This window comes from Ranitomeya imitator, chromosome 1 (genome assembly GCF_032444005.1).
Source record: "Ranitomeya imitator isolate aRanImi1 chromosome 1, aRanImi1.pri, whole genome shotgun sequence".
Classification (NCBI taxonomy): domain Eukaryota; kingdom Metazoa; phylum Chordata; class Amphibia; order Anura; family Dendrobatidae; genus Ranitomeya; species Ranitomeya imitator.
The window spans coordinates 770,827,176-770,845,471 of NC_091282.1; the positions used below are offsets into that span (position 1 = coordinate 770,827,176).

Consider the following 18,296-nt stretch of genomic DNA (forward strand, 5'->3'; position numbering starts at 1 on the left):
TGCTACTGGCACTAAAGGCAGACATCAGCTCATGGCCCTAAAGGCAGACCTTAATGTTGTGGTACTGGTGCTAATGGAAGACCTCAATGCTGTGGTACTGGTGCTAAAGGCAGACCTCAATGTTGTGATACTGGAGCTAGAGGCTGACATCAATGTTGTGGTACTGGCGATAAAGGCCGACATCAGCCCATGGCGCTAAAGGCAGACCTCAATGTTGTGGTACTGGTGCTAAAGGCTTACATCAATGTTGTGGCACTGGCACTAAAGGCTTGCTGGTGGGTGAGGGAGTCCTTGGCTATTATGTTTACTGTGTGTTTCTCCCATATAGTGGTTGCTTCTCCTTTACAATATAAAGCAATAATCCCTTTCTTGTAGCATTCTAGAGGGTTATGGGAAATGAAAACAGAATAATCCTTTATATTTATACCATGTAATAGAAATTAAATTGTGAAACACCCCCACCCCCGACAATTGCCCAAAATAATAATTCAAACAAAGAAATAAATCACTGCAAATGCAAATAAATAAAATGTCTGAACCACAGAAAGCAGAAAAGGAAACAAAAAGGCTGGAAAAACAGATGTAACTTAAGAAACTGAAAAGAAGGCGAAATTAAGAGCCCCAACCAAAGAATAAAAATGAGAACCAAAAATACCACGGACAAAAAATGGAAGAATTAGAATTTAAAAAATACTTTACTGTGCAGTTGACTTACATCCACAAATTGCCCGCATGTTTTTTGGCATGTAAAAAAAAATTTACAGAACAGAGTTGTATAAGAATGTCAGAGAGATACATTCTCGTCACGAGGTTTGTTTTCTTTCCATTTAACCAAAAATCAATGCAGTTTTAGAAGACAATTGATAATCTGGAGCTGTCATTTTAGTTCTAATCAATGACACAGGTAAAAGGTGACGAACACAGGACGCACAGCACAAAACACGGGAGAGAATCACACACGACTCCTGGCGTCTGTGGCTGTTCTCAGTGCCACTCGCATTACACAGAAAGAAATGGAGAGGAAATCAAACCGCTAAAGTTTTTAGAATTTTGCTTTTTTTTAAGTCATGAATTAATAGTGGGGAACGGCCGCTGCACGGGATCGAGTTGTTGCTATTCAATTCATAGCAGGTATAAAGCTTGGAGGAAATTGGATTCTCTGATTTTTTTTTCCAAAATAAGTGAATAATCAAACACCTAAAGAATGGGGCAAAGAGGAGTTGGGGGAAGGGGCATCTGTAAAGAAGGGAGGTCAGATCTATGAGGAGACTAGACATTTGATGACAATGAGGAGGCCGAAGGTGTGAGTCAGCTGCCATGTCCATGATAAGGCGTTACGGAGTGATCTAGCAGCTTTTGAACTTCTGGCTGTAAGGAAGGGACAGGCAATATACAGAACAAAAAAACAAAAAACAAAATGAACATTGGCATGCCCATCTAGGAAAAGAAAAAGCAAAACTCTAAACACTGACAGATATTACAAACCCTAAACTGCAACTTGTCCGACATGCAAATCTCCTTCACCTTCATCACCCACCCAGAATGAATCAAATCCACATCAAACAGTAGCAAGAAAAAGATTAGACAGCATTATCTTAATTAAAAAAAGCACAAAAAAACAACCCTCAAAAAAGTTTTTTTTCTTCTACTAAAAAAAAAATAAAAAATTTAGAAGTGAAAAAAATATGATAGATAGTGAGATTACAACATAAATAGCAGAGCAAAATTAAGTCCCAACAGACACGGCTGAGTCCGAGAAGTCTGTCTGCACACGGAACAATTTTAGCTGCAGGCGGGGGGGATCTCCAGTTGTGATGGGGGTCATCAATTGGCAGGGAGTTATGTTCACAGAACGACATGTTCAGCACAGTCGCTGTTACTGTCCAGAGCCGGACACCGGTCCCAATGTAGCAGAGAAAGCAGCTAAAGTTGTTCCTTTGATAGAAAAAAAATGGCAGCGTGGTTGGCGGCTCGTTGTAATGCAGGGAGGGGAAAATTTAGGAAACAAACCAAGCATCAAATATAGGACAGAATATTGGAAAATTACACTGACAAAACCACACAAAGGGGCAAAAAACATTCTTATCCCACAGGGGAGAGAAGGCGCCGGTCTCCGATGTCAGAACATGAGGAATGCTTGACACCATTTTCCAGTTGATGCACACACAGACGGCACGGGTGCTCGGCTGTCGCTCTTGGATCAGGATTGGGCAGCAGACGGCCTCTGGAATGAGGACAGTGGCACAATATAGCAGTGCGGACACATGCTATTCTTTGGACACGCAGGTCCACATGTCGGGAAATGTGTTTTTGGCTGCACCTGACACCGTCGTCTGTTTGTGCATGGCAAATAAACAGGAAAAACTAAAGAAAGTTGCTATCAATTGACAGTGGGTCAGTTCTTGGCTGCAGGATGTCGATGCATGCTTAAAGTTGCATTTAGGGAAAGTATAAAAGAAAGAACAACTAAAAATCCCAGCAAGCTTTAGGGAGGGTTGGGTAAAGGGTGTATTAGAGTACAACAAGGCAAGGATGAGTGAACGCAGCATTGAGCAGACAGTTGCTAGATGGTTTACATGTAACACCTGGTATCAGAATCACCCCGGAGCTTGGGTGTGACTGGCACGTCTGCTGTCCATACAATGCCTGCCTCCAGGTGGGCCACACGTCATAGCGGTCACAAAGGAGCATTCACCTGATAACTTGTCTAATGCGGTGATGGCCTGGAACAGGCGGGACTGGTGGTCTCCAACACATTCCACTGTCTGATCTATATAGGTGTCCCCCCCCCATCCCGACACGGACCCTCCCCAGGGAGACTCACTTTGTTTTACAAGCAATACGATAGTAATTGTAGAGTTTATAGCCCACAGACTGCAGGAAAATCACCCCCAACATCCAGTCTACAACCCCTTAGACCATCCCCCTTCCACCTGGTATTTCAGTGACTGCCACCTAAAAACGCTCTTGCAACATGTAATCATCATGTATCATGCCACAGTCGGGGTGATGGCGGTGTCAACACTGGCCACGTGGTATCACAAGAAGTCTCCATCTCCAGTTTCAATTCTACATAAGAGCAAAACTCCCAGATCATGTGAACTACAGCCCCTGTGATGACCGCTCGTGTGACAGCTCTTGCGGCCACTCATGTGACCGCCTGTCTAGGAGCTTATTTGACAGCACAACTGTTCGCCCTTCCCATGGACGCTCTCCTGTCCCGATCACAACACAAAACGCTCTGGTATTGACCATCTGCAAACACAGAGGCAAGAAGTCTCGTCAGCAGGACACAGGCAGCACCGACAATGGCCACCACAGCGGTAGAAACAGCTCATGCCACAACCACAGTGTCCGGCCCACAGAACGATGGAGGCGTTACTGTTCTCAGCAGTACCCTGTATAATAGAGCTGTGCCACACATGCCTCACCTCACGCGCCGAGCAGCGAACTCTCCTCACACCTTATGCACTGCGCAGAGAGCTGATACACCGCGCAAAGACTTCTCTTCACACCTCATACACCGTGCCGAGACCTCTCCTTAAACCTCATACACCACGCAGCGAACTCTCCTCACACCTTATATACCACGCAGAGACCTCTCCTCAAACCCCATACACCGCGCAAGACCTATCCTCACATCTCATACACTGCGCGCAGAGACCTCTCCTCACACACCGGACAGAAAACTGTCCTCACACCTCATACACAGCGCAGAGGCCTCTTCTCACACCTCGCATAGACTTCTCCTCACACACCGCGCAGAGACCTCTCCTCACACCTCATACACCACGCAGAGACCTCTCCTCATACCTCATACACCGGGCAGAAAACTGTCCTCACACCTCATACACCAAGCAGAAAACTGTCCTCACACCTCATACACCGCACATAGACCTCTCCTCACACATCATACACCACGCAGAGACCTCGCCTCACACCTCATACACCGCTCAGAGATCTCTCCTCACACCTCATACACCGGGCAGAAAACTGTCCTCACACCTCATACACCGAGCAGAAAACGGTCCTCACACCTCATACACAGCGCAGAGGCCTCTCAACACACCTCATACACCGTGCAGAGAGATCTCCTCACACATCATACACTGTGCAGAAAACTCTCCTCACTTCTCATACATCGGGCAGAGACCTCTCCTCACACCTCATACACCGGGCAGAAAACTGTCCTCACACCTCATACACCGAGCAGAAAACTGTCCTCACACCTCATACACTGGGCAGAAAACTGTCCTCACACCTCATACACCGAGCAGAAAACTGTCCTCACACCTCATACACCGTGCAGAGACCTCTCCTCACACATCATACACTGCATAGAGACCTCTCCTTACACCTCATACACCATGCAGAGACCTCTCCTCACAACTCATACAGCAGGCAGAGACCTCTCCTCACATTTCATACACATTATACACAGGATGATGTGCTGCCAACAATAATGATTTTTCACCTGTCAGGTGATTTTTGGGCCACACATTGGGAAACAATACGTTCCTAGAAACCGTTCCTGATTATAACCCAGTGTAAATGCTCCCGTCGGCAACTGACCTCTCACAAGGGTAAAAACAAAAATACTTTATTCCAACACTATAAATTGTCCAGAAGTAGATTTTGTCAGCCAGAAAGAGCGTCACTCTTGAGTCCATGTCTCTGGTATCATTGCCATGAATAATGGACAGGGCCATAGAGTGCAGAGGTGCCGTGTTCTGGGGGAGGGGATAGAAGCCTTTTCTAATACTCAACAACCCATGATGTGATCTGGGAGTTCTCCATTATTGGTCCTTACTAGGAACAATCTCTGGAGGGTCCCAGTCCTGCCTGCGTGTAAATAATGAGGCATGTGGCCGATGCTCATCACCGCATACTATATTGCCTCTAGATCCTATGTGGCATTCGGTGGCCTGAAGACGTGAACGTGCTGTGTGTTGCAGGGGTCGTATTCCTAGCAATGTCTCATGCTGCTTTCATTCACTGGAGCCGGGGACCAGCCACAGACAGAGATGGGTCTCATGGCCACAAGACAGGTGGATTAGCTACAAGACAACCAAAAGCTCTGCTTTTTCTCTATCCACAAATCCAATGAGAGAATTGTCTGAGTTGCCAAATGCCCCCATAAAAGATTCCACAGTCTCAGTTTCATTCCTGGCTTGGCTTTGGGACTTTTCTAAAAACTAACAATTGTCGCTCCGAGATCACCCCGAGGCGTCTTCATCCACAGTTGTTGCCTCAGGCCCCCCCTCTGCAATCTGGGTCACTAACTAATTGATGGCATGCACTCCGAAGGTTGAGATAAGTGGACACTGTGCTGTGGAAATGGTCAACTGTCCACAAAAAGGCAACATTCACACTGGTCTGAACATGAAGGTGTTAAAGAAGACGGAACAAAGTATAGAAGCCCAACTGCAGAACCAAGAACAGGCGGTCATGTAGAAATGTCACCATCGTGACCCCACGCCCCACCAAACAGCCAAGACGGCCCCAGGACAGCTGCCCAGAAAACATTTAGTGGAAATCTTTATATCCAAAACCTGGGAATTTGCACTTCATCCGTGTACACAAAATAATGTGATTACATCCAAGAGGAGATTCTTAAAGGCATCTGCCAAAATCAGTCAGCATAAAAAATTGTGTGTGTTTAAATATCCCCAGAAAATATTGTGGGCCCAATCACACACAAGTGGTCAAAATTGTTGGTACCCCTCGTTTAATGACAGAAAAACCCACATTGGTCACAGAAATAACTTGAATCTGACAAAAGTAATAAGAAATAAAAGATCTATGAAAATGAACAAATGAAAGTCAGACATTGCTTTTCAACCATGCTTCCACAGAATTTAAAAAATAAAATAAAACTTATGAAATAGGCCGGGACAGAAATTATGGTACCCCTGAAAATAATGTGACAAAAGGGACATGTTAAATCAAGGTGTGTCCACTAACTAGCATCACGGTGTCTACAATCTTGGAATCAGTGAGTGGACCTGTATATAGTATATATGAATCGTAACAAAAGAGCCCAGAAAAACTTCTAAACAGATTAAAGGTGAACCTTCAAGCTCAAGGAACATCAGTGTCAGATCGCATCATCCGTCGTTGTATGAACCAAAATGGACTTCATGGGAGACGACCAAGGAGGACACAATTGTTGGAAAAAAAATCATAAAAAAGCCCGACTGGCAAGATTGGAGGATTCCCCCCCTCTCTTTTTTCTTTGTGTTCCTTGATTTGTTATATAGAAAAGGTTGCACTACAAGGAGAATTTATCACTTCCATGAGATGGACGTCTTTGATCTTTCACTCTCTTTATGTATGATTGGAAGCTAACAGTCATGATGTTATTATCCCATTGAGTCCGGGGGGGCAATCCTTTGTCTTGATTGACACCATCTTGTTTGTTATCTCTATTAATGTGAAAAATTTTCAATAAAAAAAAATAAAAAAAATTATATATATATATATATATATATATATATATATATATATATATATATATATATATATATATATATATATATATATATATATATATATATATATATATATATACACACAGACTGGAATTTGCCAAACTACATGTTGACAAGCCACAAAGCTTCTGGGATAATGTCCTGTGGACAGATGAGACGAAAATGGAACTTTTTGGCAAGGCACATCAGCTCTATGTTCACAGACGGAAAAATGAAGCATATCAAGAAAGGAACACTGTCCCTACTGTGAAACATGGATGAGGCTCTGTTATGTTCTGGGGTTGCTTTGCTGCATCTGGCACAGGGTGTCTAGAATTTGTGCAAGGTACAATGAAATCTGAAGACTATCAAGGGATTCTAGAGAGAAATGTGCTGCATCAGCTTGGTATCAGTCGCAGGTCATGGGTCTTGCAATAGACAGACAAAACACACATCTAAAAACACCCAAGAATGGCTAAGAGGAAAACATTGGACTATTCTGAATTGGCCTTCTATGAGCCCTGACCTAAAGCCTGTTGAGCATCTTTGGAAAGAGCTGAAACATGCCGTCTGGAAAAGGCAGCCTTCAAACACGAGACAACTGGAGCAGTTTGCTCTTGAAGAGTGGGCCAAAACATATGTTGGGAAGTGCAGAAGTCTCATTGACAGTTACAGGAATCGTTTGATTTCAGTGATTGCCTCAAGATATTAAGTTAAGGATACCATCATTTCAGTCCAGGCCTATTTCATGAGTTTTATTTTTTTTTTTAATTCTGTGGAAGCATGGTTGAAAAGCAATGTCTGACTTTCATTTGTTCATTTTCATAGATTTTTTATTTATTATTACTTTTGTCAGATTCAAGTTATCTTTGTGACAGTACAGTAGCACCCGGGGGGGGGGGGGGGTGGGGGTGCTCTGAGGGGACCCACCCGGAGCTATTGTAACTGTATCAGACTACAGACTTGTTCATTGTGCAAGTAGCCCATGTGTTTCTGGTTCTGTAATTGTTCTCTTGTTTCTACAAGACTAGGGAGTCCACCACTCCTTATTCCTTATGGGTCATTTGCATCAAAGCTGTTCCATCCAGCATGTCCACATGAAAATTCCATCTCTGAACCCTGCTTATACAGGGACTATACAGATGATCAGGTTTTTAAATACATCAGATAGGGATTATATACATTAGGTAGGACTGCTCTATATGGGTATACCTTGACGATTGGTGGAGCAGCTTAGTATACATTTTTTTTGCAAAAAAACGTATCAACTAAATACCCTGGTTTTTTTTCCATCTTTTTGACTAGCACTTGCTTATTACTGTGATTTTTTTTTACAACAGAGTATTTTTGACCTCACTGTGCTCTTTTGTGTCTTCATGTAACTGTTTCAGAGCGCGCAGCGTGCCGATACAGTTACATTCTGCGGCAGAGCAGGGAGAATCGATCTCCCTGCTCTGCTGCTATGTGAAAAGGAAATGATGCTCATTAGCGTGTGTGGCCTCCATGTGCCTGTATGACCTCCCTACAATGCCTGGGCATGCTCCTGATGGTGCGGTGGATGGACTCCTGAGGGATCTCCTCCCAGACCTAGAACAAAGCATCCAACTCCTGGACAGTCTGTGGTGCAATGTAACATTGGTGGATGGTGCAAGACATGATGTCCCAGATGTGTTCAATTGGATTCAGGTCTGGGGAAAAGGCGGGCCAGTCCAAAGCTTCAATGTCTTCATCTTGCAGGAACTGTTGACAGTCCAGCCACATGAGGTCTGGCATTGTCCTGCATTAGGAGGAACCCAGGGCCAACCGCACTAGCATATGGTCTCACAAGGGTTCTGAGGATCTCATCTCGGTACCTAATGGCAGTTAGGCTACCTCTGGCGAGTACATGGAGAGCTGTGTGGCCCCCCAAAGAAATGCCACCCCACACCATTACTGACCCACTGCCAAACCGGTCATGCAGAAGGATGTTGCAAGCAGCAGATCGCTCTCCATGGCATCTCCAGACTCTGTCACATGTGCTCAGTGTGAACCTGCTTTCATCTGTGAAGAGCACAGGGCGCCAATGGCGAAATTGCCAATCCTGGTGTTCTGTGGCAAATGCCAAGCGTCCTGCACGGTGTTGGGTTGTGAATACAACCCCCATCTGTGTACGTCGGGCACTCAGACCATCTTCATGGAGTCGGTTTCTAAGCATTTGTGCAGACACATGCACATTTGTGGCCTGCTGGAGGTCATTTTGCAGGGCTCTGGCAGTGCTCCTCCTGTTCCTCCTTGCACAAAAGCTGAGGTAGCGGTCCTGCTGCTGGGTTGTTGCCCTCCTACAGCCCACTCCATGTCTCCTGGTGTACTGGCCTGTCTCCTGGTAGCGCCTCCAGCTTCTGGACACTACGCTGACAGACACAGCAAACCTTCTTGCCACAAATCGCATTGATGTGCCATCCTGGATGAGCTGCGGTACCTGAGCCACTTGTGTGGGTTTGTAGAGTCCGTCTCATGCTACCACGAGTGTGAAAGCACAACCAACATTCAAAAGTGACCAAAACATCAGCCAGAAAGCATTGGTACGGAGATGTGGTCTCTGGTTCCCTCCTGCAGAACCACTCCTTTATTGAGTGTGTCTTGATAATTGCCAAATATTTCCATCTGTTGTCTATTCCATTTGCACAACAGCATGTGAAATTGATTGTCAAACAGTGTTGCTTCCTAAGTGGACAGTTTTATTTCACAGACAGAAGTTGCTTTACTTGGAGATATATTCTGTTGTTTAATTGATCCCTTTATTTTTTTGAGCAGTATACATACCGCCCTCATTGCAGAGTGCCAGTACGTGGACAAGGCAGCCTTTGCGGCGACTACTTGCCCTAGGTGCAGTTCCCTGACTGACCTGAGGGTAAGAGGGGCGCCAGAGAGCTACAAGTTCCTAACGAGAACTGAAAGTGGAAACAAAAGTTGGGTTATATCCCTGACAGTTGTCTGTTAAAGTTCAATCTAAAAAACGTAAATTTAATTGAATTTAATTGAACTAAATTGGTAAACGCCCTAAAGTGAAACAAAAAAAAAAAAGAATTGCGCTTTTTTTCACCCACCGCAACAAATGCAACATTTTATAGCTTCTTCCGATTGTATTAAGCTCAAAGTGGGGTCAATAAAATCGCCATCTTGTTATACAAAAAACACCACAGCGCCATTAACCAAGAAAGTTTAGACGTCATGAGTTTTGGTAATGTCGACACAAGTGAATAAATATTTTCTTCTAGGAATTTAAGAAATAAAGAATCCTATTGCAAATGAACACCGGAAAAAAAAAAAAAAAAAACAATGCAGCATTGCATTTCTTGCCCATTTCATTCAAATGTACAACTCGTCCCACAAGACTCAAGTCCTCATATGGCCGTGCCACGGAAAAATATAAAATTGATGGCTTGTGAAAGAAGGGGAAGAAATTCAAAACTGAAAAATGGTCATGCCGGGGTTAGGATGTATGCAGCTGGATGACTGAGTGCTAAAGGAAAACATGTCTTCACCAGAGACCACCGCAGACATTACAGGTAACCATTGGGAATCTAGGGACAGCTCTTATGGGGGACTTATGGGGACTAGAGCTCTTATGGGGGACAGCTTTTACAGGGGGGACTGCTCTCACGAGAACTACAGATCTTACAGCTCTTAGGGGGCTAGCTCTTACAAGCACTACAGATCTTACAGCCCTTAGGGGGACTGGTCTTACGGGGGACAGCTCTTATGGGGAACTACAGATCTTACAGCTCTTTGGGGGGCTGCTCTCACGGGGGACTACAGATCTTACTGCTTTTAGGGGAACTGCTCTTAGGGAGACTTACATTTACAGGGGACAGCTCTTATGTGCACTAGGGATCTTACAGCTCTTAGGGAGACCGTTCTTACGGGCACTACAATCTTACAGCTCTTAGGGGGACATCTCTTACGGGGGACTACAGATCTTACAGCTCTTTGGGGGGCTGCTCTCATAGGGGACTACAGATCTTACTGCTTTTAGAGGGAACTGCTCTTAGGGGGACTGCCCTTACATTTACAGGGAGACAGCTCTTATGGGCACTACAGATCTTACAGCTCTTTGGGGGACTGACCTTACAGGGGGCTGCTCTCATGGGGGACTAGAGATCTTACAGCTCTTAGGGGGACAGCTCTTATGGGCACTACAGATCTTACTGCTTTTAGGGGAACTGCTCTTAGGGGGACCGCTCTTATGGGTGCTACAGATCTTACAGCTCTTAGGGGGACAGCTCTAACGGGCACTACAGAACTTACAGGTTTTAGAGGAACTGCTCTTACTGTGGACTATTGCTCTTACTCCACTTTCTTGACTTTTCTTAGTAAATCCAAGAGGAGCAATCAGCTTTGGTTCCAATAATTACAGACTGTTAATGAGAAGAATCTTGGCGCTTTGATTTCACTGTTGTGTGTGGCGAATGCAGATTTAATAGCTGTGCCGACCCACTCAGGACAGAGACTTCAGAAAGAAGAAAGGGCCGGTGACGGTGGCTTTAGTAGAAGGTTTGAAAAGCCTAATTAACTGGTGCGGAGCCCTGAATCTGGGCCACAACAAATGAAAGGATTTCAACAGTTTGAAGTCGACGTGAACTTTCTTCATGAGTGGCGTCTTCTCCCTCCATTCTCTACATTTCATTAAAAAAATAACATCTCAATTAGCAGAACAGTCTTGAAGCCGCGGTATGAATATCTCCTCTCCGTATTTTTAGCGGCAGCGCAGACTCGGGAATCACTCGCTTTCCCATTTAACACTCAGGGACCCTTTAATCTTCAAACAGCTGCTTGTTGAAGGCAGATGTGCTGCAGGCGGCAGATTCTTCACAGTAACTTTTACAAACTGCCGGAGTAAAATTGAAGCAATTTCTGAATGTTCCTTTCCATCTTCTTTTCTAAATGAACCTGCTGTAATGTGAGCAAATTTCTTGTCACGTAAAATCTGGACATGATGGTCTTTGATCGTTCGCTAATCATCACGTTCGATCATATTAATACAGATTGTGTCCTACATGTACCCGGGGGGAGTGGTGGGATAATAAGCCCAAAAAATGGATATTGACGTATCCAGATCCACATGGAAATCTAAGAACGATTGTCAGTTAGGTCGGTTCAGTCTATGCAAAATGTACAAAATTTTGGAGTTTGAAAAAAAAAAAAAATTAAGCAGAAAATCAAGAAAAAAAAAAGCAAAGAATGGTTTACTGACTTTCTTGATTAATCATTTTTTAAAATGTGTCTGTAGATTAAAGTTTAATCATATGAAAAGCTTGGTAACTTTCTCAGCAAGCAGAGAGCTCAGAAATGAACGGTCAATGAATGGGAACATCCACAATTGTGTACCGGGTCTCTCTGGCATAAGTGGGTGCTAGACTGGACGTCTCCACGTCTAGAGACTGGCAATGTCTTCATGTTGTCTCAGCTGTGTGGGCGATGCAAAGCCACTGTCTACATGAACATGGTGACAGTTACAGGAGACGATGCTGCCAGTCACAGATCTCACTGCCCGGGGTCGCTGGAGGCACAATCAAAGTAATGTGGATGGAGGCATGACGCTTGCTGTGTAATAGAGTGCAGGGTTGAGTATGTCACCACGGAACAGACAGACCAACTGTTGAGGGGAATTTATTAACAGGAGTAAGATTCTCCTTGCAGGGAGTAAACAGTGGGTTAATAGAGATAAAGGAAATAGTAAACAGTTAAGCGGAATCGAAAGGGTTAACGAGTGTTCTTGTAACTTGTCAGTCCAGGGAGGTCCTGGGAACTGGAGACTCCGGGTTAAGTCTTTGCAGTCTTTTCTCCCAGTGCAGCTGGAAGCAGGAAGTAACCCAGCCACTCTGCTGTGTCTCTGTATATCAGACTGGCAGTCTCTCTCTCTCTGCAGCAGCAATGCTACACACACTGAGCAGTTTACTTTGTCACACTCAGGGGTCCTGGCTTGTCAGTGCGGTCACCGGGGCTGCGCGCTCAGGTCACTGTAAGGGGATACATCTTCTCTGATTACGGAGGCTTCCAAGTCCACACTCTCACATCCAGCCTTCACTACGGCTGGTATCTTAGCCTCAGTGCCCTCACGGGGAGCACTCTCTTTTGGGGAGCACGGCGATGCAGCCTGCTCTCTCTCTGGAGCGCTGTCCCCTCTGTCTCGCGCGCTCTGCTCTCCCGCTCTTTTCTGACCCCTCTCTCTTCCTCTCTGCCCCCAGCAGTCACATGGTCACTTCTGTCCAGGGCAGAAAGTCTTACCCCCAACAACCCAGCTCTCTGACTAAGTGGTTCCAGGTAAGGAGCAGGGAAAGCAACCTCCTTACAGCTGCACCCGGCAAAACTGCACGTCAGAATGGCTCCTGAAGAGGCGACCATCCTTGTCGCCATCACTGACTACAGGCCGCGCTGGTCCCATAGAGGCCAAATGAGGACACCGTATTCCTCAGATGCAAACAAACAGGGAATTTGAGATGGGTCAGTGACTCCCTGTCCTCATGCCTTTAGGCTGTTGGTCTTAAGATGTGGTTTAAGATGCTCAAAAGCAATAGATTTTCTCTCCGAACGTGGACAAGCAAAAAAATCAGAGCTCTTATCATGGACATTAGTAAAAGGGAAGAAAATGGCTTTTCAGTAAACCCTCTGTGTGTTGCTCACCGATGACACCACTAATGCCAATTTACTGGTTGATTCATTATCCTGCCACCAATGACCATCAATAATAGTCAGCCAGAGATTATAGAATCCTAGAATGTTAAAGTTGGAAGGGACCTCAAGGGTCCTTGTGTCCAACCCCTTGCTAAATGCAGGATTCACTAAACCATCTCAGACAGATGTCTGTCCAGCCTCTGTTTGAAGACTTCCATTGAAGAAGAACTCCCCAACGCTCGTGGCCGCCCGTTCCACTCATTAATCACCCACTTTTGCTCAATTTGTACCAAAAACTGCTAAAATTATGCGACTAAAAAAATGAATACTGGAGCGCAAAAAAGGCCTAGAAGTATTTTGGAAAAGGAGGCACAGCTAAGAGGGGTCCTAACATGATGACCTGTTACTAAAGCATGTGCCACAATATATTAGTGTAAATCAGTGTTTCCCAAACTTTAGTCCTCACGGCCCCCCACAGGTCATGTTCTCAGTATTTCCTTAGTATTGCACAGGGGATGGGAATATCTTGAAGCCCTCAGGAATTCTCTCTCCTGTGCAACACCATGGAAATCCTGAAAACATGACCTGTGGTGGGTCGTAAGGACTGGAGCTTGGGAAACACTGGTGTAAAGGAAGCAATGTGTATAGTGACAAGCGTGCACCGTGGTGGTACAATATCTTATTTTTGCAGAATGATTTGTGTATATAAGATATTGTACCACCATGGTGCACGCTTGTCACTATACACATTGCTTCCTTTACACCAGTGTTTCCCAAACTCCAGTCCTCACGACCCACTACAGTTTAAGTTTTCAGGATTTCCATGGTGTTGCATAGGAGAGAGAAATCCTGAGGCCTTCAAGATATTCCCATCACCTGTGGAATACTAAGGAATTCCTGAGAACATGACCTGTGGGGGGCCGTGAGGACTGGAGTTTGGGAAACACTTGTTAAGGAAGCAATGTGTATAGTGACAAGCGTGCACCATGGTGGTACAATATCTTATATACACAAATCATTCTGCAAAAATATCTAACAAGTCCACCCCCACCTGAATACAAGTGACACCGCGCTTGCGTTCTGTGGTTCTGCAGCTGGAAATCTCTGGATGAGAAGCCATCATGCTCAGGAGGCCTCTGTGGTACAGATCCTAGACGAGAACTACAGCTGGCAGCGCTATGCTCACCAAATAAGGGCTACATTCCTATCCGCGTTCTGTTCTCATACCACTTAAATTTAATTAATGCAGCAGACAGATCTGTCACATGAGGGACACAAACGGCACCTGGCCCCATTGACTACAATTAGGTCTGTCAGCTTTCCGACTTTGTGTCCTACAGTAAAATTTATGGATTCTGAAGAATCTACGTGAACTTAGATCAACAGCGGAAAAGCCTGATGACCAGTAAATTATGCCCCTTGTCAGAACTCCACATGGTGCGCGTTTCCCAAATCACCAAATCAGAGCTCCACATGGTGCGCATTTCCCAAATCAGAGCTCCACATGGTGCGCGTCCCCCACATCAGAGCTCCACATGGTACGCGTCCCCCACATCAGAGCTCCACATGGTGCGCCTCCCCAACATCAGACCTCCACATGGTGCGCGTCCCCCACATCAGAGCTCCACATGGTGCGCGTCCCCCACATCAGAGCTCCACATGGTGCGCGTCCCCCACATCAGAGCTCCACATGGTGCGCGTCCCCCACATCAGAGCTCCACATGGTGCGCGTCCCCCACATCAGAGCTCCACATGGTGCGCGTCCCCCACATCAGAGCTCCACATGGTACGGGTCCCCCACATCAGAGCTCCACATGGTTCGCGTTTCCCAAATCAGAGCTCCACATGGTACGCGTCCCCCCACATCAGAGCTCCACATGGTGCGCGTCCCCCACATCAGACCTCCACATGGTGCGCGTCCCCCACATCAGAGCTCCACATGGTGCGCGTCCCCCACATCAGAGTTCCACATGGTGCGCGTCCCCCACATCAGAGCTCCACATGGTGCGCGTCCCCCACATCAGAGCTCCACATGGTACGGGTCCCCCACATCAGAGCTCCACATGGTTCGCGTTTCCCAAATCAGAGCTCCACATGGTACGCGTCCCCCCACATCAGAGCTCCACATGGTGCGCGTCCCCCACATCAGAGCTCCACATGGTACGGGTCCCCCACATCAGAGCTCCACATGGTTCGCGTCCCCCACATCAGAGCTCCACATGGCGCACGTCCCCCACATCAGAGCTCCACATGGTGCGCGTCCCCCACATCAGTGCTCCACATGGTGTGCGTCCCCCACATCAGAGCTCCACATGGTGCGCGTCCCCCACATCAGAGCTCCACATAGTGCGCGTCCCCAACATTACAGCACCACATGGTGCAAATCCCCCACATCATTCCCCACTGTGGAATCTTCTACCATGGGGTGGAGGATGGACAGGAGAGCGGTACAGACAGCAGAGCGGGACAGACAGCAGAGCATAATGCAGTTCACACCACAGAAAAAGGCACCAGCACAACAAAGCATCAGCAGACACAACCCCCGCGGTGCCAGCAGCACATTCCTCCCCCCTGCGCTGCCAGGTAATGAATGGTATCCCCACATATACTTTATGGTCACATATGAAAATGATGCACTGAACGTGGCAGTAAAATTCTCCCCGTGATTCCTCCATATATAAAGTACAGAAGATCTTATTGTGCATCAGTTTACAGTACTTGGAATGTGCAGCCATTTCTCAGCCTTGTGGGGGCATGCAGACCACCTAATTCTACATGTGAGGTTTGGAAATAAAAGCCTAGCGATAAGCGGCCCCCAAGAACACATCCTGCGGCAGACACCCGCTTTGTGGCCCCCATCGGATGATGCATTATCGTTGATATTAGAGATGCCAATTCCCAAAATGGCAAGAGAACAATTTTACTGACTTTGTTCAGAAATTAGATGTAATGAAAATAGAGACAGTGAATGAGAAGGTAGAAACAAGCAGAAAATGAGTGAACAGCAGGCGACATCCACAAACGTATGGCAGGTCGCCAATCACAAAGTCATGCAGTCCAATATGAAGAGGCGGTCAGTAAATATATATAGATGCTGCATATATTTCATCCATTGGGACTCGTCACCTACATACAGAGACCAGAAACGTTACGCTTTGTGGTTGGTCCAGGCTCGGCCGCCAGGATCGGACCCCGCTCGCTCCTGCTCCGCCACCATGTTGCAGCCACTCTGGGGTTTAAGGACTGAAACGCTAATTTCTGGGGAGGTTTATGCGGCGACGTACCAATTCTTGTACTGTATATTCAACATAACAGATGGACCCGACGGCCTGCAGGCTCCTCAGTGGAGGGACCGGGGTTCTCTACTTCTTAGCTGATAGTGACGGATTCGGGGGCATTGATCATATCTTTTACATCAATTTTAGATCCAAAACTTCAAAGACACTAAACCTGAAAGGATGAAGAGTGAGGGAAGCGCTACCCATCATCAATCTGCACAATCTCACAATCTGTCCACTTCAGCTCGAACCTAGGGGGTGCTGTGAGACAGATCAGTGCAGTGAGGGGTCTTTCCTGTATGTTTTTCTCCATACTCCAGGTTACAAGGCTATCATTCTCCTTGGGAGGACGTGAAGATTTGTCCCTGCTTGGTATGTATGATGGAACAAGTTGAGTGGTCTTGCCTCAATCTTGCACACGGTGACGGCCCTATGACAACCCTTCTGGGTATCACCCTGTTCTTCCCTGGTCACACATGAAGGGATAACTGCTGCTGTGACAGAAGCTCAGTCAGCGCCATGGGCAGATTTGGGGCATCGGAGGCAGAGCGGCTGGCAACACATAATGAGCAGCAAGGAAGGAGCAGCACAAAGCGTTCTACCAGCACTACCACTGGCTGTGTGCTAAAGAGGCGCAATGTTGGCTTTGTGGGTTTTTTTTTTTTTTTAGTAAGAAGAAAAAAAAATGATAAAACCTTCCCTAAACACAGGATCCAGCATTTCTGCCTCTGGATTTCAGCTTGTTGAAGAGGGATGGTGTCCGCTCTGAGTCCATGAAGAGCTGCCCCTCAACATTGAGACATAAATTGAGGAAGATTCAATATGGCTGGATAATCCCCCCATCTGAGCAGATTGTAAGCCAGGTCTAGAGTATGGCTCCGTCCCCATCCCACAAACGGAGCCTCCTCTTTATGGGATGGGAGTTTATAGAGACCTACAACTATTATAGGCAGCTGCAGAATACCGCAGGCTCCTGTTCACATGCAAGAAATAACTCAGACTTTGGAGAATTAGCAAGCAGAAAGTACACTGACCTGACGTACCTGTGCCAGTTTCACATTCTGCGGCATCTTCATCATCACTGCCGATAGAACATTCTGCTGACGACACAATGTCATCCGTTGGCTGTGAAGAAGAAAAGACCTGAAATGTTAGAGGAGCTGGAGTCCATCGCCATCTGCAACCAACCTGAGCCTGCGGGAAGATTAATGGCGGAGAGTGCAGGTGGAGCAGTCGTCAACAATCCACGCTCCTCCGACCAGCGGCTTAGAAGCTGCCCTCCGATCCTCGCCACAGACATTACTGGGAAATCATAGCAATCATCAGGATGAACATTGTGCCGCAGATCGCTGGTACCCGGCGACCATTACTGCCCAGATTTACCCTACTTATTTATTAATTACTCACTGCGACCATCAGAGCATTTACTGACGTTTTGATTACTGTCTCTTCCAGTGCGTCTTTTTCCACCCCGATAAACCTCTCAGACCATCGAGCGGGGGGGCTGTTTCCTTATGTATCGCCCCCCCTTGCAGGAGCTGCTGGGGGACGGCCACAGTTTACAGCCTACTGGTCATTCAGTACCAGCGCGGAGTCAGCACATGGCGCAGTGAAGTGCGGGGGGTCCCACCTGCCCCCCGAGCCGTCCGTCTGCAGAGCTGAACTGCGCTCTCTTGTAGCACAGTCACCCTGAAGGGAATCACTTTACAGAAAAGCTTTTACAGGAGCGGCTGCAATTACGACTTTAGTTATTCCTTCACATTATGGCATTACACAGCTCGGCGGCGATTAGTGCATTCATGGCTAATTCCCCGGAGGATCTCAGCAATGGCCACATGTAGCGGGGCCACATTACATCCAGACACAAGCTGCGCTAATCAGATGCCTGCTGTAG

At 46.4% G+C, this 18,296-nt stretch overlaps 1 protein-coding gene across 5 annotated transcripts in view; it reads right to left on the bottom strand.

The window, feature by feature from the left end:
* Positions 1-18,296, bottom strand: part of NRXN3 (neurexin 3) — a 555,345-nt gene that overhangs the window by 3,148 nt on the left and 533,901 nt on the right. For 2 of the 5 annotated variants that reach the window (XM_069735758.1, XM_069735759.1), the window contains one exon: positions 17,437-17,527. In XM_069735758.1, the coding sequence (XP_069591859.1) occupies positions 17,437-17,527 (91 nt within the window). Of the gene's footprint in view, positions 1-715; positions 1,369-17,436; positions 17,528-18,296 lie in introns of all 5 variants that reach the window. The other 3 variants (XR_011314845.1, XR_011314844.1, XM_069735760.1) reach the window with 3 other exon arrangements.